The 24378-nt window shown below is 39.1% G+C and overlaps 1 protein-coding gene across 2 annotated transcripts; it reads right to left on the reverse strand.

Moving 5' to 3' along the window:
• Window positions 1-932: 932 nt before the first annotated feature.
• Window positions 933-19095, reverse strand: nrde2 (NRDE-2, necessary for RNA interference, domain containing). Of its 2 annotated transcripts, none has more exons than XM_020713690.1 (19): window positions 18983-19095; window positions 17781-17883; window positions 17394-17591; window positions 16170-16310; window positions 15808-16067; window positions 13800-14017; window positions 11995-12222; window positions 11714-11903; window positions 9207-9340; window positions 7248-7368; window positions 6939-7111; window positions 5563-5731; window positions 5258-5478; window positions 4692-5181; window positions 3104-3519; window positions 2855-2994; window positions 2532-2673; window positions 1387-1458; window positions 933-1247 (listed from the first exon to the last, which is right to left on the reverse strand). In XM_020713690.1, the coding sequence occupies exons 1-19, from the start codon at window positions 19041-19043 to the stop codon at window positions 1122-1124; spliced, it is 3603 nt and encodes a 1200-aa protein (XP_020569349.1). In that variant the 5' UTR covers window positions 19044-19095; the 3' UTR covers window positions 933-1121. The 2 variants fall into 2 exon arrangements, with proteins under 2 accessions (XP_020569349.1, XP_020569350.1); XM_020713691.1 differs by having other exon boundaries at window positions 1382-1458.
• Window positions 19096-24378: the final 5283 nt, after the last annotated feature.

Raw genomic sequence — 24378 nt, forward strand, 5'->3', positions numbered from 1 at the left:
ATTCATATTTGAATTTTTACAAAATCAATTTATTGTCTAGGAATTCTCCCCCACACACTTCTGCCAAGAACTGTTACTTTTATTTTATTATCCTCTAATTTTTTTGTATAGCTCTATTTGGGACTAAAGCGGAAACTGAGGAACATATATCTGTGTGTCTGAACGCTATTGCGAATTTGACAGATGACATCCCAGGAAACCGCGCCTTTTCTCACTGACGCCGGACTATTTTCTGTTACATTTAGTTTTATTGAAGCGGAAGGATACTGTGAAAAGGGCGTGAATAGAGAGGCTGCAGTTGTGCTTTCGAAAGGCGTGTTCCGATAGGACAGAACAGACCCGCAATGCTCCAACAATGTATGAAGGCCGCCGATTGGCTCAAATAGATCCGCAATGCGTCAAACGGTGGCGTGGCAAAGGGCCGAGTGCGTTTGCGTTTCAGTAGCAACCAGGTAGTAATAAAAAAAGGAGCAGTCCACAGGTGTGTTGCTACAGGACGGCTAAAATAAAATAAATATCTGCAGTCTATGAATGTATTTGATTCTAGTGAATACGTTAAAAAAAGATGTATTTAAAGAAGCAATTTAAATGAAAGCATTAAAAAAACAAATTTCAATATTTTTCAAGTGTTGTTATACCTCAATTTTTTTACAGTATCAGTAACGAACTTTATGTAACTGTTTCTTTACTACACAAACCTTTCCCCTATTATTGGCATCTCAGGTTAATGTTTTACTTTTTAAATTGAAGGATGAAAAACATGCAAGATTCGTAAATTATTATTTATTTTGAGTGTTCTCTGATTATTTTCAACGATTACGTTTTCCTTTTTAAATATTAAATTAACGGTTATTTAATTGTAACAATTCAATTTAAAATAATGCTTTATATTTACTAAAAACAATTCTATGAATAAATCTGACAAACAAAAGTGATTAACAATACCATTTAATGTCAAACTGGAATATTAAAACAAGGGGTCATTAAAGCATTTTGTACAAATATGTAGATCACAGTTTCACACTAAAGCTTTGTATGTGTAATTTATGTTTAAGCCAACATATATCTTTGCTTTTCCAGATGTTGCCAGCTCATTTCTGTAACGAGATCTCTGTGTCCAATTAGTCCTCCAGGAGAATATCCAGCTCTTCCAAAGGCAGCCTCAGTCGGAGCTCTTTCTCCATCATCAGGTCTATGAACTCCTGCAGATGCTCCGGGAACAGCTGGACCGCATCCATATACAAACCCTGAGCCACATGTACATACATTTGTTCCCAGGAAAAGTTACAAATTCACACACAAACACACAACAGCAAAAATGAAATAATGATAAGAAGAATGATAGATTGAAACTGGCAAAATATCCTAAATGCGTATGTACCTCACCTTTACCCAGGGAACATTCTGCAGGGCCTTATAGAAAATCGCTCGGGCTTTATCCACCTTACCATCAGAAACCTACAAATTCACATTTATATTAATAATAACAACATAAATATACATTTTATCAACTGGTTTAACAATGCTAATCAGTATCTCTTTGTGTTTACAGGTGTTATGTAAGGGTTAATGGTAACTTTTTACCATTAACCTTTTTAACGCACGCCGTGGAAGCCTGAACCGTCCGACGCAAAGTGCGTTAAAAAGTAATAACGCACACTTCGTCGGCCACTAACCCGCTTATACCATGTTCATTTACAAAAGCAATACATATTAACCAGTTTTTTAGTCCTTAAAAAAGCGGACTATTTTGCTACATGATGCGGCACATCGCGCAAAAAATTGTCCGCGTCGCGCCGCACTATTGCTGCAGTCAAGATTCGATATATATATATATATATATATATATATAGGAGGGTGGGTGGGTGAGAGGGGCATTTTTATATGCTGATCTTTTCGATGGGCTGAATAAACCATCAGTTCAGAGAGAAAGTTCACCTCTTACCGCTTGTTTTTGTCCGAATAATGAAGCAAAAGGTTGTTTTAAAGAAGCCGGTGCAGTGATACAAAACATTTAAGCTAGGTGGCCGGAACTTCTTTTTTCACCGTGTGGTTATCAGGTTTTAACGCACACCCAGCAGCCAATCAGAATCGAGAATTCACCCGGATCTTCTTCCACTTTCGGCTTCTCCCATCAGGGGTCGCCACAGCGAACAAGTCGCATGGTAAATTTGGCAATGTTTTTACGCCGGATGCCCTTCCTGACGCAACCTTCTCAAACCGGGCTTGGAACCGGCACAGAGGTAGAGAAGGGAACTGGGAGCAGCCCGGAGTCGAACCCTGGTTTCACGGACGGAAGGCGCCGCAAACCAGCACGAGCTAAACCGAGAATCGAGAATTCACCCGGATAATAGTATAAATATTAATTATAGATTAAAACTACTGTTTGTTAGCTGGTTGTTGAGTAACAGGCAGCACCATGCTCAAACAGTTGATCTAATATGTTTTATTTCCATTTGGATATCTATTTTCTGAAATGGTTTCTTCCAGTTTTAGTAGTAAATAATGTCCGCAGGCATTATTGGTCTCACCAAGAAGTGAATGTACATCCTCCACAGTAAAGGGCAGTGAGCTCCGTCCTCCGTTTTGGTGGCAGTTTCAAAAAGTCCCCGGATTCGGTTGCCTAAGCCATTTTCTGGTAGTATGGGCAAAGCCTCATTGTAGTGACAAGACCTACAGACAACAACAAATATCTGATTTTTCTTTCTCAACTAAAGTGACACCAATCTGTTTACTCAATAAATAAATTGGCTTTCTTGCTTCACACTAAAAGTACAGAGAAAATTAGAAGTTGTGATGGGCGGTTGTTTGTGTTGCTATGACGACATTCAAACTCATTAACTGTGGATGTTACCTCTGAGCAGAATCCACCAGCTGCTTCCTTTGTTGTTCAGCGACAATAGCAAATAGGCGTGGTACAACACCGCCACTGTCTCTGGTTACCGAGTGAAAAAAACGGCGTGCCCTGCCAGCACTATGGTAACGATTCTCCACCTGAAAAAAAACAATAACAAAAAAGTCACATTTTGGTTGTTCTAAGTACAGATTAATAACTAAGAATAAAGAATCATCAGCGTTGATTCAAAGTGGTTTCCGAGCAAACCTGCACATATATGCCCCACAAAAGGGCGCAGCTAGGCCAGGATGAGATGGCCGAGGTGAGTGTCTGTCTCAGTGTTGCCAGAGGAAACACGCTGTTGCTGCTGTGGTACTTCAGCAATGCCGCCTGCTGCACCGCTAATACCTCACACTCATGAGCCAACTGGCTGACATAACTGTGGTTTTGAGGGCGGGAACCGGCTTCACAGTTGCCGGCTTCAGCGCGTGTCAGGTTGGCTTTCTCGTTGCTGCTGAGCGGCTTTTCAGGTGCTAAGGTGTGATAAAGTTGCTCCATATTCTCCCTGGCAAGGCTGTAGACTGAAACGGCTGCATGGACGCCTACAGTGAGGTACTGGAACAGAGCATAGCAGCCAACCAGACCTCTCAACCTCAGCTTTTCTTCTGGAAGCTTTTCTTGGTCTGTTGATTAAAGCAGAAGAACGGATGAGTTTCAAAAGAGCAAATCACATTGTGATTCTACTCACTACATCATACAGCTCCACAACTCCATTGTTTGAGGACAATACCTTTGGCTCATTCAATTTAAATATATGAACAATGGCATGTTGTTATCAGAAAACCATAACTTCAAGTAACAGTTTTGTAAACTCTGAACAACTTTTTTAATCTTAGTACTTATTAAAAAGCTTTAAAAATGAGAAATGTGACGCTTCATCAATCATGGTCAATTAGTCTCCTCCGTGTCGTGTTTCCTGCTCAGAATGCGTTCAGCTTGCCAGAGTTACGTGAATCTTTGATTCGTAGCAGGTTTTTGTTTTTTTTATTCTTGACTTTTAACACTTGACTTACTTTTTTGTGAAGGTTTGAACTTTGAGAGTTTAAATAAGAGGGAAAAAAAGGGTGAAAATGTTTCTTTCTGCCTGAGAAAAGTAGCTAAGGGTTTGCAGATTTCACCGATCGCATCACTAATGGAACAAAACCCATGCCATTCAAGGGAACACCGGAAGCAGAGCTCTCAGCAACAGGGAGGGGAAGGCGGGGCGGGGTAGCTCCACTCCTGCCACTCTGCAGAATCTATGTCCTAAAAACACTGTATTTTTTGTTTGTTGGCTTAAACGGCATAATCATAAACAAAAGACCTTTGGGAACATTTTAATAACTCACTATATTACCAAAGGTATTCGCTCACCTGCCTTGACTCGCATATAAACTGAAATGCCATCCCCTTCCTAACCTATAGTGTTCACCATTCCATGAAGCTCTCTGCATACTGTACTTGGGCTAAACTGAAGGTCATGAAGTTTGGAGCTCTGTAGCAATTGACTGTGCAGAAAGTCGGCGACCTCTTTGAACTATGCGCTCCAGCATTCACTGAGCTCCTTTCTTTCATAAATGTTTGTCTGCATGCAGTCTCTCAGTGCTTGATTTTAAATACATGTGCCCAGGCCAAGTTATTGGACACCTGATTCTGATCCTTTGGATGGGTGAAGTATTTAGGTGTAGATCAAAAGATGATCGGAGTGGGACCTTAAAGTGAGGTGTTGTGAGCTTTCATCAGCAATTTTACATTGCTCTAATGGCAAATCTTGGAGAAAAGCAATGTCACATCTGTAAATAAGAAAGAAAAGAACCTTTTGTGTCAGGCTGAGAGTTCTTGATGCTTTGTTCCAGGTCTGACAAGCTGGCAGCCAGCGCCTGTTCGTAGGACTTCCTGGCCTTTAGGATGGAAACTGGAGAGAGGGACTGGGAGAAGGGAAAGGATGCAGATGTTCCCTCTGCGAGTTTGGTCAAGACGCAGACAGCTGGTGACGTGGTTACATCTGTAAGCCGACTCTGTTCCTTTGCTGCCTCCTCCAGCTCAAGCTGGGACCAGAGGAGACACAGCTCACACAGAGCCGCTCCACTCAGGTCTTTGACTCCCCCCATCGCTGAGGCTGTGGAGAACACTTTGCGAGCCTCGACCAGGTTTCCCAAGAGCCACTCAAGGTGGGCATACTCGCGCCACAATATCAGAGACGAGCGGTTGTCAGGTTCTTTGAGGAGCCGTTTCACGACTCGCTTGCTGCTCTTCCCCTGAGAGTGAAGGCGCTTTTTATTTCCACTGTGCAGACTGCGCAAGACCTGGTGCACAAACACAAACACGTCACAAAGAGGACGACTGAATGGTAATCGTTTATATAAATGAACCGGTCCTTACTTTGAGCTTTTCGTATTGTAATAGGCTGAGAGTCAGGGAAGCTCTGTGGTGAGGAGGAAGGACAGGCTGCAGCATGCTTAACATGTTGGTGAGAAACCTCTCACCCTGCCTTCCAAGCCCCACCCACTTCCTTTTTCCCTGGAGAGTTGTCATATGACCTACAGAGTCAACCCCAAGGTCAGGTATGTCGTAGGAGGTCAGAGGTCGCTGTGGCTCCTTACCTGTGATGGGTATGGAGGACAGATTTCCATGTGTGTTCCCCACTTTCAGAAAAGTGTTAAAAAGTATAACACTTGATATCATACCCTGAGTAAGCACAGAGAGATTTTCCAGAAATAAACTAGGCTGAGAGACTTCAGAGAGAATAGAGGCTACAGGCAGACCCAGGAAAGACAAGAAATATAAGAGGAGGCGGAGCCGGAGTTCTGGTGAAGACAGACAAATCAGAGATGAGCCGATGTCATCAAATAACACCTACAGGAGAAGGAAGAAAAGATATGCCATAAATCCTTTTGAAGCATGATGGGGCTTTAAACATCATCCACTCCCATCATCTTTTGATCTATTGTAAATTGCATTCTCAATTTGTGTCCTCAGTGGTCTTTTAATTCATATTGTGCCGTTTTTAGTCAAAATAAAAAAAAACTAGTTTTTTTAACTAGAAACTATGTTCTAGAAAACTGTCGTTTTCTAGAACATAGTTTCTTCAGAGGGGCAGTAGTTCATTATAGATTCACCTCTGAGTTGTGAGCAGAACTGTTGGCGCAGAGTCAGCCTTTCTCTATTTCTAGTCATCCGTCTGTTTACACTCCCTCCCTCTACTTTACAGCCCCCAAACCCCCAACTTGACATTAGTAATGCAATGAAAATAGCAAACAATATTGGAGGTTTCCAGCTGTACAGGTTTGAGACAGATGCCAGTTCGATGTGTTTTTCGTGTTTTTAGCATGTTCTTGTAGCATTTTTCTCATGGTGGAGGGTTTGTATAAAGAAAATCAAGAATTAAGCATTTCTAAGTATTTTTTTTATTTAAATCGCGGTGAATCAGAAGCAGACGAAAAAATACCAATTGAAACAGCTCTTAGTTGTTATGTACTACAGTCGGAAGGTCACGAGCTCCCTGCTCCGCTCCATTCTAAGGGCAGGGATGCCAGTATAGCTTAGTCAGTTTGTTAGTTCATTTTTAGTATTTTCCTATTGAACTCTTTGTATTCATGATCCTTTTGACTTTATGTTTTACTTTGAAGCCCATCGAGACGACTGTTGTTGTGATTTTGGGCTATACAAATAAAATTGAATTTGAATAAAATTTAATTTGAATTCTGATGCATCCCCTTGCAGACAAATAGATCCATGTACTGCTGTTTTCTTCATCTGAGCTGGCATCTGGCTCCAATATTGCCCCCCATTTTTGTTGGAAAAAATGGTTGGGGTTTTGAGAGGCTGTAAGATAGTGGGAAAGCATGTAAACAGATGGATAACAGGAAGTGGGTACAAGCCTACTCCGTGCCAACAAGCCTGCCCACAACTCGGAGGCAAATTTCTAATGAACTACTGCCGCTCTGCAGAAAAAATGACCAAGAACTAGCCTAAAAACACCATAATCATAATGAACAGACACAGGGAACAATTTTACAATAGAGCAAAATATGATTGGAGTGGGACTTTATAGAGCTGTCACCTGTCTGTCAGGATCGTCACAGTCCTCCTCCGTCTGACCCTTGGCTTTGTCAGGTCTCCACGGCAACCAGTGAGCTGCTTCACGCAACGACTCCACATCCAGCCACACCTTCCATTTAGCCTGGCTCCTGTTTTTCACCTCCTCTTCATCTTCTTCCTCCTTATCTTCTTCCTCTGGAGAATAATAAAACCCATAAGCTCATTTTGCTGCTTCAAGCCCTCAGATTTAATTGCACACAAACCAATGTTGCAATTAAGGGAGCTACAGCTTACATGCACAAGGACCTCTGTTACCATGGGAGTCTTTTACCTGTAGGGGGGGGAAGCCATCCCCCTCGCTCTTGTTGGAGCATCCATGCTTTCCAGCCTCTGGCCTCCACCTCTCCAACTCTGGCTTCCCCACTATCCCAGAAAGGCTCAAAGAACTCAACCTGCAAACACATACAGTAGGTAAAACCTATTAGACCTTGTTAAAGAAACAGATGCAAAACACACATAATGGAAATATCCATCAAAATACTAAAGAGATAAGTAAAATCAGTTTACTTTATGACTGACACGGTTCAGATTACCATACAGGAATACATGGTTTTACAATTTTAGTGCAAAAAGTTTTGTTCGAACAGGAATTGAAATTCAAAACAATTATTGATAAACTAAAAACACATCCCATAGAAATAAGTCAAAAATTCTTTCCTTTTTTTTTTAATATATAAAAATCTGGGGCAGTGGTGCAGTGGTAGGGGGGGGTCAACCTCTGATCAGAAGTTTGCAAGTTCAAGTCCAGCCTTATGTTGAAGTGTCCTTGGGCAAGACACTGAAGCCCACATTGCCTCTAATGGTTATACCCTATATTACCAAATGCATTTGCTCACCCTTTCAAAGGATCAGAATCAGGTGTCCTAGTCATTTGTTCTGGCCACAGGTGTATAAAATCAAGCCCTCTGGCATGCAGACTGTTTTTACAAACATTTGTGACAGAATGGGCCGCTCTCAGGAGCTCAGAGAATTCCAGCATGGAACGGACATTGGATGCCACCTATGCAACAAATCCAGTGGTGAAATTTCCTCACTCCTAAATTTTCCACAGTCAACTGTCAGCTCTATCAGAAAAAATATAAGAGTTTGGGAAGAACAGCAACTCAGCCACAAAGTGGTAGACCATGTAAACTGATGGAGATGGGTTCAGCGGATGCTGAAGCGCATAATGAAAAGAGGCCGCCGACTTTCTGCACAGTCAATTGCTACAGGGCTCCAAACTTCATGTGACCTTCAGATTAGCCCAAGTCCAGCACACAGAGACCTTCATGGAATGGGTTTTCATGGCCAAGCAGTTGCATCCAGGCCACACATCACCAAGTGCAATGCAAACCGTTGGATGCAGTGGTGTAAAGTACGCCACCATTGGACTCCACAGCAGTGGAGGCGCCATTTCTGGAGTAATGAATCACACTACTCCATCTGGCAATCTGATGGAGGAGTCTGGGTTTGGAGGTTGCATGGAAAACGGACTGCATTGTGGGAAGGGTGTGAAATTTGGTGGAGGAGAAATTACAGTGTGGGATTGTTTTTCAGGACTTGGACTTGGGCCCTTAATTCCAGTGAAAGGAACTCTGAATGCTTCAACATAACAAAACATTTTTGGACAAGTCCATGCTCCCAACATTGTGGAAACAGTGCACAAAGCAAGGTCCATAAAGACATGGATGACAGTCTAGTGTGGATGAAGTTTGCACAGAGTCCTGACCTGAACCCGATAGAACACCATTGGGATGAATTGGAGCGTTAAAAACCGAGAGCCAGGCCTTCTCCACCAACATCAGTGTGTGACCTCACCGATGTGCTTTTGGAAGAATGGTCAAAAATTCCTATGGACACACTCCTCAACCTTGTGGATAGCCTTCCCAGAAGGCGCTTTTTACTTTCTTTAGATTTAGTTTTTACACTCTATTCATTTAAAGTCATGTTGATTCAGGAAATGAATAAAATTGTGAACGTATAAATCTAAATTATATTAACTTCTTATTTATAGCCATACACAGAATATAAAAATACACTAGACGGCTTAAAATGTGTATTTCATATTACTGGATTTTAAAGTAAACTATTGCAGAAAAAAAACATGAAACATTTGTTGTTCTTGCACAACAAGGGATTTAATTTCCATCAGTGACCTTTAGAGTTAAGGTCAATTAGACCAATGGTGGCAGTTGTGCAGAAAATTGCAAAAAAAGTTGTGGCTCTTCAGTCAAAGTGTGCGTTTGTGTACCTGCTGCCTGGTGGACAATTTTTTGACACTGTCAGGCTTGAAGAAGGTAAAGTCCATCATGGCCTGAAACAGAGAAATGGCTTTCTCTGAGTGGCCAGCCTGTCGCAAGAACTGACACTGCTGAATGAAGAGGTCTGCCAAGAAAAAACGGGACATTTCAATACATTTTGAATTTTAATTACAGGCACCAACAATACATACATCATTGAGTCAGGTCATACCCCATGAGTTAGAAATCCATTATCCGAAGCACAACGAAATTACACGCAACACAACAACATAACCTAGCAATAGCATTAACCTCAGCACAACAGAAATGAAGACTTTTTTTTCCTACATCATGCCATCACTCCAGCAAGGTAAGAAATTCTGAGATGTAGTTTGGAAAACACACCTGACTGAGCATGCTTGTGTGACTAGTGTGGCGACCTGGGGGTTAGCCCCGCCTGCAGCCTCTAAGACTCATGGGAAGGGGGGAATCTTGGGTGTAAAACCATGAGTAAGACGGCTGTGAGCAGAAGTGACTTGGCTGTTTGTTGGTGTTTTCAAATAAATGAGCACTGAAACCAGTAAGGTGGGGCAGGGACAGTTATCCAATACAGCCAGTTAATCACAGCTCAGTATTTGTTTCCTTGCAGTTGTTGTAATATTTTAATATACCACATATTATCAGCTTTTCGTGCATCAAATCAATTTTTACATTTAAAATTTAAAAAAATTATTAAAGTAAACCTTTTATACTGAAGGTTAAAATTAATTTATGCTACACACATCTAATGTAATGTATTTAATGTGTTTATTGTGAATATGAATTACTTAGACACCAGAAGGATGCTCTGTCCAAATGTTTGTGTATTTGTTGGTGTGAGTGTCATTAAAAGAGGAATGTTGAGATACAAAGAATTACCAGTTAAATGCTGTTGGATGAACAGTGAAATATTCAGTTTTTATCATCGTAAATCTGACTTCAGAGGAGTCAGTGGCTCACCAGCATCAACCTCACCGTACGTCACTGAGTAGTTGTTTGTGTCAGAGAGAGGCAGAGAAAAGAGTGAGGGAGTGTGTGTGTGTGTGTGAGATGAGAGAGAGGTGCCTCTGTGTGTGGAGGGGGTATCTGACCTCCAGGGTAGTCGCTGTGTTAACTCTGGCCAAGCTGCATTTGATGTGTGTATTGAGGGTGGACACTTTCCTTGAAATAAACACAAGTACAATACTTGCCGTTGTGTTGTAGGGAGAGGAGTGTGTTATGGAAAATAATACAGCTTTAATTGTGTGTTTGTGTGTGTACGTCTTGGCAGGTCAGTGTGTGGTGTGGCTCTTTGACTCTCAGAGAAAAAATTCGGCTCTTGATGTCAAACTTGTTTGCCCCCCCTGGTCTACTCTCTCTGAGACTGTTTGAGGACGAGTGGAGTGTGGGGCAAGGACAGTCAACGCAGCTAGTTAATTAGCCACTCGCCTCTCGTTTCCCCGCTACAAGTTACAAAGCAGATAGGTCATTACAATGCACGTGCGGGAAACAAAATAAAAAACGTACCGAAATGGTACAAAAGAATACCGAACCGAAACTGCCATACTGTAACGGTTCGCTTCAACTACGTGTATCGTTACACCCCTAGTAAAAACGCACATTTAAACATTTAAAAACACCCCGCTGACTAATTTGACCAGGTAGTTTGACAGACTGGTTCCTACAAATGCAAGCAACAAAACAATGATCACTGAAATCATTGCAGAAAGTACCAGCGGAATACATATGGGGAGAATTTGTTAAGATAACATCAAGCAGTGTTGCCTGGTCGGGTCATAACGTGTTGGAAGCACTTTGTGTTATACTTTTATATGAAAAGTGCTTTATAAATAAAGTTTGATTGACTGATAGGTTGAGACACAATCTGATGCATATTTAGAGAATCACAGTACAGGACGGTACAGAAAATGATCCTTCACAAAAATACCAATTCCTCCACTCTATCCTGTCGAAACAGGCATGTTTAGTTCTGGATAGTCAACGTTTTTTAACAGCCAGGTCTCACAAACTATAACAAAATCTGGTTTTGAACTTTCTACCCATATGCGAAGCTGATCTATCTTTGGCAATGAGCTTCAAGCACTATGTGTAGAAAGCCCATGCCTTTGCGGGTACAGAAATCACCAAAATCGAAATCCTTGTTGGTGTTTGACGAGGTTTGGTGAGTAGAACAGTTTGCAGGGCCGATATGAGTAACAAAAAGCGATTCAGACAGGCATGCAGCTGAGTTTTTCAGAAGCTGAAACCTTTACATGCGGATGGATTTTTATTATTTCAACTTGTGATTTAAAGTTTAGATCTGCATTAATACTACTGAAAGACTTCTTCTCTTATTAACGTCAACAGATTGGGTATGCAGTTAAATTCCAACCTTCCCACTCTTGTCGTCAAAACGGTATGATAACAAATATTTTGTCCACTGTAGCTGTAAAAACATGATTTACATGGTACAGTAATAACAATATGTAGTTGTATTTACCCAACATGTCCTCTTCAGTTCCTGGAAGGGCTGAGTGAGAGACCATGCTGCCATCTAGCACAGCACTGAGCGTGCTTAGACATTTTCCATATGCTGAGTTCACTTTAGACACTGTGAAGTTGCTGAAGTAACTCTGGATGAAGAGCAGATACCGCCTCCACAAAGGAGCACTGTTTGGATGAAGAAACACCTGAACGGTAACAGATGAGACTCCATTTAGACAACGACTGTAGCACAAGCAGAATCTTCAGTTACCAGAGCACACATTGTTGAAAACCTACCAGTTTCTTCCACTCTTTAGCCAGAACAGAGGGCTCCCAGAGCTCCTGACAGATCCTGAGCCTCTCCAGCTGCAGACTGATGCAGGTCGGGTTGATGGCCACTGCTCGCTCTGCAATACTCAGCTTTTTCTCAAGGACTGCTTTATAGGATGACTTCGATTTGCACTCAGACGATTCGCTGCCTTGTAGCCCTTCGTTGCCACCAAACACTGACGCACCCAACTCATCCTGGTGGAGAAGAGAAAGTTCAGAAAAACTCTGACAAAAACCTCCTACCACTACTTCACTTACGAGTATTTCATGTACAAAGAAGTTTAAACAGTTACTGTCTAATAGGAGATGTACTGGCTGGCATGTAGCCTAACACAATCCTTCTAAAAAGCAACAAACTACAAAATTAAAGCTTAGAAATGTAAAAGATTTAAATTTCATGGGTCTGCAAACTTTAATGCTAAAAGAGCCATTTGGTCCAGTTTCTTACAGACCAAAACCCACGTCACCGTTTATAAAACTGCACTACATTTATGTTTTTGTGGCCATTAAGACCTTCATAATAATGTCATATTTTTCTATATCTATTCACTTTACCTCCCTTTAATTTTGACAGCAGCACATAGAAGTTTTTGTTGCATAAAGAACACCAAGTGACAAATAAGATGCTCCTGCTGAACTAAAAATGTAAGAAAGCAAAGTCAAACATGGCCTTTTCTTTCATCATGGTTGTGTCCGAATTCCCACCCTAACCCCTATATAGTGCACTATATAGAGCGTTCGCCATTGTGTAGTGCTGTCCGAATCTACAATTACCAAATCGAGTACCATTGAAATTTCCCACAAGTCTCTGCGAAAAGCCAGTGTGCATCGATGCTCACTGGACTGCCTAATATAGACCACAATGCATTGCGTCTGAACAATTTTTGCCAAAAAAATGTATTTAAACTTATTTTTTTAATAAATCATCAACATTTTTACCTTCAGGAGACAAAAAGGAAAAAAGGCAAAAAGCTCATATTAATTAGATTTAAACTTCGTCAAATCATATGCGCCGTTGAAAAAAAAAAAAAAAAAAAGTAGTGAGCACGGTGTTCCAATTACTTCTAAAATTCAGGGTACTACATAGTGCAGCACTATATCGTTTTTTAGTGGGAATTCGGACACAACCTCTGACTGATGAGCCTTGTGTTGGCAGCATACCCTGCCATACCCACCACAAAATGGCGGTAACCCTCCCCCAGCCACTGCACACTTTCATGTATTCTTTGTTTTCAGTATTTATTTGTAGCACATCCATGTACCAGTACATCTATTGGTTTGGTTTACTCATTTTGGGTAGTTTAATTCATGTCACCTATTTTTGAGTTGCCAGTGCTGAGGGCGCTGCTGGTCACTACGGGTGTGGCTGAGGTTCTGCTGAGGTTCTGTGCTGTGAGGCCCAGCCCAAAAGAGGAAGTCAAGTCTTCACAGCCTTTAAATGCTCCAGTCAAGCAATTGGCAGGTGCCATCTACAGGAACCTCCAAGGGGCTTATTTAATGTTTATTTGCTTTTCTTCTGTTGGTTATTATTCATTTTTGTTCTTATTTTGGACAACTTCTTTTTTGTTTTCCACTAAGAGACCAAGTTTTGGGTTTAGTCTTGTCTGTAGTCTTTGTTAAATGTTGTCAGTCAGTTGTCAACTCCTGAATGACAAACTCAAAAAGGAAAAATTCAAATGTCACAAACAGCAATTCCAAGCTAAACACTGACAGTCATTCACAAAAACAAAGACAGAAAGAAGGATACAGCAGTGGTGCACTTAGGAACTCACCTGGTATTGTATGAATTGTAGCCATTGCTGTGTATCTGATGGGTGCTCTCTGAGATGCCGGTTAAATTCCTCAGTCTTCCCAGCTACATGTGCAGCGCTCTCCTCAACCTGTGTGATCTGCTTCTGCTCGTCCTGCCGTCCTTTACCTTGCAACCACAGAGCTGTGGACGAGTCATATATCCCCAGAGGGTTTACAGACGACGTCTGCACTCTCTCACCTAAAAATCAAATGTTAACAGAGAAAAATAGAAAAAAATGAAGGCTGGTAACATTCTAGAAAAGTGGCATAAAAAGAAAATGAATGAACTTCATTCATGAAGACAATTTGAACACCCCTATGATCTCTTAAGAATCACGAGGAGATCATCGTGCTTATCGATTGGTATAAAAATAACAGTTTGAGCCCACAGGACATGTTTTTAAAGAATTAAAGAAAGTCAGAAATCAACAATCAGTCAGGAAGATCAATCCTAAAGTTTGACATGTGGACCACATCCAACAGAAGCTCACTAGAGAGCCTCAAATTCTTGCTTTGCTTTTCAACAGTTAAAACCTTGACTTAGTGGACTAAAGTTCAACAATTAGGAACAGAATTATATATAAAAAAAGCTGTTATGACCAATTTAAAAAAGTATAGAATAACAATTATTTCACAGAATTACCTTGTTTTAATATAAAAAAAAAAGAAATGCTTAATCAAGTATTGAAGATGGTTAAAATAATTGATTTCAAATTAAATTATTTCACTTGCTCCAAAAATGGATTCATGATTTTTTCTAATGAAACATAATTCAAACATATTTTAAACTTTTGATACCTTATTAATTTATGCTATGAAGATTTTTGAAACAGTGTTATGTCTATTTTACTCATTTAGTATTTTTCTAATCGTATGCATGATTTTTTTTTCTGATGAACATAATCTGCATATATTTTAAATAACTGATCTGCATTTACCATGTTGATTTCTAAAATAGTTATGTCTATTTTTTACATAATAAAGTAATTCATCTTTGTCATGTCCTTTATTGATACTTCAGGATTCTTAATTCTGTCTGATAAAAGTTATGAACCGGATAATGATAAATCATGTAATAAAATGGTTACGGTAGAAGAGGGGTGGGATTATATAAATTTGCTTCCTTCCACTCCCTTTCAAGCAATCTTTAATTTTATGTCTTATTATCCTCAGTTTGATACGTCATTGTATGAATGTATAACTGATGATTGTATTGTTTTTGTCTATTATTCCTATTTGATTGCTTGAAATAAACCATTTCAATTCAAATTCAAATTCAATTCAAAGTTTCAATTCTAAAACCTAATTAAAAGCTCCTGCTGTGAAGCCATATGTACACTTTTAGCATATGGTGTTCTCACTGGACTGTCACTACCTGATAATAGTGCATGTACTCATAGTTGGAAGAGGCTTAGGTCAAAATCTTGAAGCAGTTCAAATCATGTGAATCTTGCTCCAGGCTTTTTCTTTCACAGCTCTTTTTCCAATTGAAAGACTTTGGTTTCATAGAATTCCAGCCGGACACAAACCGCATTTATGAATTTCTCCTTCAAGATACATTTTCAAATGATTGGTACTTCCGTAGTTTGAAAAGGACGTTGCCCATACGTCACAATCAAATTTGAGTTCCTGATTGATCAAAGTTCAACCTGGTTTAAAATTGAATGCGCGTTCAGTTGCACATTTTTTTATGTAGAGCCGGAAAATTGACTTAAAAATGTTGTAGTGATGCGTAAACGCCACAGTTTTGAAACTAGAAGCCCATAAGTGGCATATAAGTATGTTAGCATAGACTTTTTATAAGAAATGGTTGCTTGAACACGCCTTTCCGATCCCAGTGTGAACGTAGCATCAGATGAGAATGAGCAACATGACCATGATTTCATTTTACTGTACATCTTGTTGAGTACTTGTATCAAAAACGTGTAGTTCTGCTTGTTTTAGTCTCAAGATGTTTAAAATCAGCATGGTTATCATGTGATTTCTTACTTGTCTCTTGCTCTCTATTATCTCTCTCAGGATTATCCAGGGGGAGGAAGGAAGTCGAGGTGTTTCCTTCACTGCTGTCAGGAGTTGCAGGCTTCACTGAAACAGATGGTTCAGACCTGAGCAGATGCCGACTTGCTGTAGAAAAATATCTGTCTGCTCCTCCATCTCCTTTCTGCTTTCTTTTTTTCTTCGAGTCCTCCCAGCTTATCTCCTGCTTCCGGCAATCCAGACCCAAAGAGGAGGTCCCTTTCCTCCTATACCTGACCCACACACAGATACAAACTTAAACTGTCATTTGTGTGAAATCACTGATTGATCCCATCTGATCAACTGTTACCAGAATTTAAAGTGAGCTAAGATACCTGGCTACATCGCCTCTGTACAGAGACTTGTAAGTCCAGTTGGCTGGATCAGGTTTACAGTCCACACAGAACATCTGCTTTGTAGATGACTGAAGGTCATCCAACCAGGAGAATTGACTTGTTAATGGAGCAGGATGTTGCCTTCATGGGTACACAAACACACACACAATTAAAAACTAAGAACATAAACAAAACAATGACTTGTGCATTACTTAGTTTATTCCATGGTCCGGGTGAATACTCGATTCTGTTTGGCTGCTGGGTGTGCATTAAACTTGATAACCGCACGGTGAAAAAAGAAGTTCCGGTCACCTAGCTTAAATGTTTTGAATCACTGTGCCGGCTTCTTTAAAACTACCTTTTGTTTCATCATTTGGACAAAAACAAGCGGTAAGAGGTGAACTTTCTCTCTGAACTGATGCTTTATTCAACCCATCGGGACCACCAGCATATATATATCGCCAAATCTTAACTGCAGCAGTGGTGCTGCGCGACGCGGACTATATGTTACGTGATGCGGCGCGATGACCATGGTATAAGTGGGTTAATGGCCACGAAGTGTGCGGTTATTACTTTTTAACGCACGCCGTGGAAACCTGAACTGTCCGACGTGAAGTGCGTTAAAAAGTAATAAACGCGCACTTCGAATGCCATTAACCCGCTTATACCATGGTCAGTTACAAAAGCAATACATATTAACCAGGTTTTAGTCCTTAATTTCTTTTTTTTTCTCCCCAATTTGGATCGCTTTTCTCACAAAAAGCGGACTATATATTGCGCCACATCACGTAACATATAGTCCGTGTCACGCAGCACCACCGCTGCAGTTAAGATTTGGCGATATATATATATATATGCTGATCGTCCCAATGGGTTGAATAAAGCATCAGTTCAGAGAGAAAGTTCACCTCTTACCGCTTGTTTTTGTCCAAATGATGAAGCAAAAGGTAGTTTTAAAGAAGCAGGTGCAGTGATACAAAACATTTAAGCTAGCTGACCGGAACTTCTTTTTTCAACGTGCGGTTATCAGGTTTTTATGCACACCCAGCAGCCAATCAGAATCGAGTATTCACCCGGACCATGGTATAATACTTTTAACGCACTTCGCGGACGCAACCGTCCGACGCGAGGTTTCCACGGCGTGCGTTAAAAAGTAATAACGCACACTTCGTCGGTCATTAACCCTTACGTAACTGACTTTAAGATGAAAGGGTTGGAACTTACCCATTATCCTCCTCTTTCTTTTTTAGGTCACTGGGGTATATCGTGTCAGAGTCCGTTCCACTGCTGCTAGAATCCCCTCCATTCCTCTTTTTGTGTTTTTTCTTCTTTTTCCTTTTCTTTTCACTTTTCCTCGTTTTAGGGGGAACATTTCGATCTCCTCTCGCTTTCTCTTCAGTGGAACTAACATCCCTTCCAACGCTACAGATTAGAAGAGACATTTACCAGGAATGTAAACCAAAAACCTCTTTAGACAAAGTAAAAGTAAATGTTTACTATATTAGAATCAATAACAGAAAATATAACGCAACATTACATTTTAAGAAGACCCTATGAAGCATGCTGAATTGAATGTGTGATGTTATGATCCCATAAAAATGAAGTTCTTACCTTGCTTCCCTCTCATTCAGCCCTTCGCTGTTCTTTAGAAAACGAGCTTGAATGTTGAGCGCATCCCCAGTTGGAAAACTCTTATTCTTCAGCCAATCAAATTCTGGAAAGAAATTGGAAAAAAATAAAAGTAAAGACAACATTGATACTTACTGCCTTATTGATCAGGACTGGACATTTAGGACTTGTTACAAACCTCATAAAAAAAAAAAAGAAATATTTAACTATTGGAACTGGAGAAAAAAAACATACTTCAAAAATATACAAAGCAAAAAGACAGTAAACAATAGGTCTTCTGTCATGAATCAAATCAAACTTTATTTATTTATTTATATAGCACTTTTCTTATAAAAATATAACACAAAGTGCTTTACATTAAAACAAAACGAATAATATAAAAATGAGCAGGAAAATTAAAATGATGTCTTTTTCCAGAGCAAATAAAACTCTAAACAAAAAAAGACAAATACTGCTGACTCAAATAACACATTGCTGCTCTGGTTGGACACTGACTAGCCTTGTAAAGGAATCCTACCAGAGTTGAAGGTACAGTTCACTTTGATTCAAGAAACTCGTGCACTTAAAAAGATAGTGGTTGGACTCAGTAATAATCTTTTTTTACCTGGGTTTTTAAAGCTTACATCTATACTTTTATTTTAAGCACCAGATCTGTCACAAAAGTTTGTTAAAGTACTAGAATAGAGTATTTAAAACTCTGCAAACCTCTGTCACTTTAGGTTAGTTTGTTTATTTGTATATTTTCAATCACCATTATGCAGAAATGTAAGCACCTCTCTTATTGACTTCAATATATTATTAAGATTACTTACTGGTTCAAAATAAAACGGGTTAACCACATCGTAATAAATTAAGCCTGGCTTTGGTAAATTTTCCCTTATAATAACAAGACATAACATAATCGTAACTAACACTGAAAGTGAAACACAATATTTTCGAAAATAAACCTGAAAAAGTTAGCAGACACCACAAAACGAAGCTTTTTTTAAATATATTTTCATTATGTAAATCACCAAAACTAGCATCATCGTTGATTCGGTCATCCAACGTCTAGAAGAAATAAGTTGTCAAAAGAAAATCTCCCACAGTAGCGTTTCAGACGTGCAACTTCTTTAACGTACAAACAGCAAAAATAATTACTACAACGACATAAGTCAAACTGCACGTATAATAAGAGTAATTACCTTCAGTCGAATTTTCTATTTTATTCTCTGATACTTCAGAAAAAGCTGGAAACAGAGCCATGATGTCGCAAGAGATTATGCGTCAAGGAGTAAATAATCGCACGAATATGACGTCACATTACTTCCTTTATACTTCCTTTTTTTTCCACGAACTTTATTGAACACATCACAAAACAATCCCAGAACAGAAATCCCAGAAAATCACAAAATATGGCGGATACAAGTAGAAGGAATATCGAAATTAAAAAGGAAACAAAAAAAGTAGAATACTTATCCACATGCATACAAATATTCATAGAGAAAATGAAAACAACTATTACAGAGTTGGATTGTAGCACAAAATGCAGGGGGATACAACGATGACTAAGTAAACTGTCTCAGACACTGGAAATATCACTCACAATATCATATACTGTCATGACTTTAGGTGAACTGATTAGTTTTATGGATTTTAAGTAGAAATTGACTTTGTTATTATAGAAGGTAAAGTTAGGGTGACATTTCTGTCATCTGTTTTTGTGTAGAAAAACTTGGCTAAACATAACACAGTATTGATACATCAATTAGTGATAGGCCAACAATTATGACTTATTTTGAAAAGAAGCTCATAATGAATGGGAATTTATTTTTTGACCATTTGTTAACATCCAGCCAGAAAATGTGTCTGCAGTTTGGCAGAAGGAACAGCTGTTGTCATCAATATAGAAATGTGACCTAAATAATTCTTAGGTTACGGATGGATGAATATAATTCAAAATTATTGTTCATAATTTTGAAATATGTTTCTTTAACTATTAGTAGAATAGGAAGTTTCATGAATTTGGTTCTTTAGAAACAATATTTTTCTTCAAATTTCTGCAACATATAATTTTTTCTGTTGTTCAGAAAATAATCTTTCAATGAACCAATTTCTGACAAAACAGTTGTTATGTTTTGTCCTTCAATTGATAATAAGGCTAATTTTCATTGTCTTCCTTTTTAGAAATACAAATTCTCGAGGAAGAGCATTACGTACTTTTCAGAATTCTGAGATGGGAGGATTGAAGTTATGTTTTGAACAAAATGGCTTCTAATCTAATAAATTACCCTCCGCATCCATCAGATCAGTCACCAACAAGACATTTCGCCCAAACCATTCAGCACAAAACAAGGCCTTGTTTCTATGGAGTACGTTTGTATCTGTTGTTCCAAATAATATCTGTGTGAGGTGAGAAATTTCCACAAACAATATTTTCCAGTATAACAGAATTTGTTTGTGGAAATTTTAATAATGCTACAGGGAGCAAAAGACTAATAAGCAAAAACTTTAACCCGCTTAATTTGTTAAATAAATAATCTGGGACACAAAACCAGAAGGATTTGTTGTTTTTAACCAGTTTACTTTCAGGGCTCTGTTAAGGCAGTCAATGATCTCTGTGCCAAAGACATTTAACTTTTTAACGTCATTACAATTTTTAATATAAATGGTCAACATCTCAGTAGCAAACTGGGTGGCAGGTTAGCTTAGGCGGTAGAGCAGGTCGCCTAATATCCAAAGGGTTAAAGGATCGATCCCCGCCCTCCTTAGCCAGCCGTCGCCCCCCCGAGTACAGTCAGTCTGCAGCTCACAGCTCCCCCCAGGGGGATGGGTTAAAGTGCAGAGAACAATTTCCCCATTGTGGGATAAATAAAAATAATAAGAACAGATATGGGGATTCCTACATCAGTTTTGAAACTTGCCATTAAGAAGGACAACACAACTGTTGATATTCTGATACAAGACCATAGACAAGGTTCTGAAATTTAGTGACAAAACCAAAATTCTCCAGTGCTGCCATTACAAACGAATGCTCTACTGAGTCAAATGTTGTTTCTCTTTCGGCTCTTCCCATAAGGGGTTGCCACAGCGAACGAGTCACATGGTAAACTTGGCAATGTTTTATGCTGGATGCCCTTCCTGATGCAACCCTCTCAAAGCAACCGGGCTTGGGACTGGCACAGAAGCAGAGAAGGGAACAGGGAGCAGCCTGGATTCGAACCCTTGTTTTACGGATGGAAGGCGCCGCAAACCAGCACGAGCTAAACCGGCTCCTGCTCTACTGAGTCAAATACCTTGTAAAAATCCGGAAAGAGAATAAAACCAATATCTTCTATAAGATGTCGGTATTCAATAATGTCCACAACCAGTCTTAGTTAACCCTTGTGCTATCTTGGATGACCCCACCCTTACATTGATTGACGTGTTCTCCCTACCATGACAAAGGTGGATAAAGGTGGAAAGATTTCATGTAATCCATGGACACCAGTGAAGATCACAAATCATTAAAGAAAAAAGGTTCAGCACACTGTCTAGTGGGTCTAGATGACCCAACTCCCAATGTAAAAGTGCCTAGGATAACACAAGAGATAATTGTGAATAGAACAGCACTTTAATAAGCCAGATTGTGTTTCCGCAATAAGTCTTGAGAGTCCCGTCTGGAGACAAGAGGGACAGATGTAAGTTAATAATTTGTAGTCTGAATTTCTTAAGGTGATAGGTCTTCTGCTTTCTATAAGTCTAGGATCTTTGTTAGGTTTTGGGATGGAAACTATAATCCCATATTTCCCTGGTCTCAAAAATTTCCAGGAAAACTTGATACAGTAAATTTCTGATATCTTCCCAAAAATGTCTACAAAAGTCCCCTGTGAGCCCATCTGATCCAGGAGATTTGTTAAGAGAGAGTCGACAGCATCAAGCTCAGAGATTAAAAGTTGATTATTAAGTTTGTTTCAAATTGTCATCTGTTTTTGGGATGTGTTGCGCAATCTCTTGTATATAATTGTCACAGTCTGTTTTTAATTTCTGAGGATATGGCTTTTTCAACTGTAATTTCTATATCATTCACAAGAAGAGACTTTAGGCTGCTCCTTTTTTGTCTTCTCTTTTCCAGGCTGCAAAAATATATTGAATTTTTTTCCCCCTCCTCTATCCATCTTGCTCTGGACCTGATATATGCTCCCCGGACTCTCTGAGTATAAAGCTCATATAATTTGGATAGTAGGTTCAACATCTGTTGCCTATCACTCTCATGGGTTAAGTTCACCACAGTAATCGTTCAGCTGTTTTACTACGTCCAGCTCCTTTTTTTCTTCTTTCAGATTTGATTTTAACTTTTTATTAAATGAAATTGAGAGTTTACGAATTCTGTCCTTAAGGTATTCCTATTTCCTGTCTGGGAAATCAAGTCCCTCAGATGTCTCTATTACTGAAATCAATAATTTAATTTCTTAGCAATAATCATTGTTTTTAATAAGGCTTGAGTTGAATTTTCAGTATTTATTCAAATACTTCATACTGATTGTGGGTTTAATATACAGAATTATGCTACAATGGTCTGTTAGCGGCGCTGCGGATATGTTACATTTAACCTCATGACATTTCAAGGGATTTGCAATTAACCAATGATCAATTCTTGATTTTAGAGTATAAATGGAGTTGTACCATGTGAACTGAATTATACCTGGATTAAGGTGTCTCCATGTGTCAGTTAGGCCTTGACTATCACATAAATTGTTAAATGTTACATTGGGATGACTTGAATCAAATTTAGAGGGAAATCTATCCATCCAGTCAACTTGCACTAGAATTAAGTCCCTCCCACAATGATATCATTGGATGAATTTGCTAATCTGAGTTGATCTAACTGTAATGTGATTTGCTCTAACAAATGTTCATTCTCTTTCATTTTATTGTAGCCATATATGTTAAACAGAATTGAATTTCAGAATGAATTTCAAATGATCAATATCCACTATGATGATCAACCAGTGACTGTGTTTGTCAGCTATATGGGACACAATTTTGCCTTGGAAGTTTTTGAGAAGTATAGCGACCCTTGCTGATCTGGGATTGTCATGACTGAAAAAAACCTTGTCCACCTATTGCTGAGACCAAAATAAATTGTCCTCCTTTGTAGAGTGTGTTTCTTGTAGAAGAACAAAATACAAAATACAAAATCCTTCCCTTTACAAAATAAAACAAAAGCTTTTTCTCTTTGTTAGATCTCTTTGACCCCTTACATTTAAAGAAAGTAAGGACATATCTGTTTTTTAGTTAGAAATAATGTTTGTTTTCCAACATACACCACAAATTTTGTCCCTCACGACCTAAATGAAACTTTACTTCGCAAATACCCATCAGTTTTCTTATAAAAAGTCAATAATTTTACATGAATTTAAAGCTCTTTTTATACTCTTTTGATAGTAATGTAAATGTAATGTAATGTAATTTTTTTTTAATATTTATATTAAGCTATTAATTAAAATAATTTTAGTTTTGTCCTTGAGTAACGCCTCAACCTCCTAACACACAACATTTCCACCCCTTCTATAAAAAATTGCATGATCCATGATCGCATATATACCAGGAAGTGACAGCAGTGGAGTCTTTTGGACCCTGGAGTCCCAGAGGGAACCAGGTCAGTTCCAGCCTTTTTGAATTTTTTGGAATTTTTTTGGGGGGGTTCATATGGTCAAATGCATCGACTCAACACCATAACATGAATAATTTATAGAAAGATATTAGTTGCTAAAAGGTTTTTTGTTATCTAAATAAACAATTTAATTCTGAACTTCATGAATGTTATGTGCCCTCTTCTCAGCACTTAGCATATAACCCCATCACACTCAACCCCGTAACATGTTTATGTTATGAGATTTTAATATTTGTGTTGTTAGAAATGTAATACAAAAAATAAACTCAAGAGGCAAATACAGTGCCTTGCCATAGTATTCGGCCCCCTTGAACATTTTCAACCGTTTGCCACATTTCAGGCTGCAAACATGAACATAAAACTGTAAGCTTTATGAAGGATCAACAACAAGTGGGACACAATCATGAAGTGGAACGAATTTTATTGGCTATTTCAAACTTTTTTAAGAAATAATAAACGGAAAAATTGGGCGTGCAAAATTATTCAGCCCCCGTAACCGTTGTGCTATCCTAGGCACTTTAACATTGGGAGTTGGGTCATCTAGACCCACTAGACAGTGCGCTGAACCTTTTTTCTTCAATGATTTGTGATCTTCACTGGTGTCCATGGATTACATGAAATCTTTCCACCTTTATCCACCTTTGTCATGGTAGGGAGAACACGCCAATGTAAGGGTGGGGTCATCTAAGATAGCACAAGGGTTAACTAAGACTGGTTGTGGACATTATTGAATACCGACATCTTATAGAAGATAATGGTTTTATTCTCTTTCTGGATTTTTACAAGGTATTTGACTCAGTAGAGCATTCGTTTGTAATGGCAGCACTGGAGAATTTTGGTTTTGTCACTAAATTTCAGAACCTTGTCTATGGTCTTGTATCAGAATATCAACAGTTGTGTTGTCCTTCTTAATGGCAAGTTTCAAAATTGATGTAGGAATCCCCA

Source organism: Oryzias latipes, chromosome 22 (assembly GCF_002234675.1).
Source record: "Oryzias latipes chromosome 22, ASM223467v1".
NCBI lineage: Eukaryota > Metazoa > Chordata > Actinopteri > Beloniformes > Adrianichthyidae > Oryzias > Oryzias latipes.

What these genes read in the sequence shown, in the direction of transcription:
- nrde2 (XM_020713690.1), bottom strand. Translation starts at nt 19,043, where the DNA reads ATGGCTCTGTTTCCAGCTTTTTCTGAAGTATCAGAGAATAAAATAGAA. An exon ending in AATAGAAAATTCGACTGAAG is followed by an intron (nt 17,884 to 18,982) that starts GTAATTACTCTT and finishes ATTTCTTTCCAG; the next exon opens with AATTTGATTGGCTGAAGAAT. An exon ending in TACAATTCATACAATACCAG is followed by an intron (nt 12,223 to 13,799) that starts GTGAGTTCCTAA and finishes CTTCTCCACCAG; the next exon opens with GATGAGTTGGGTGCGTCAGT.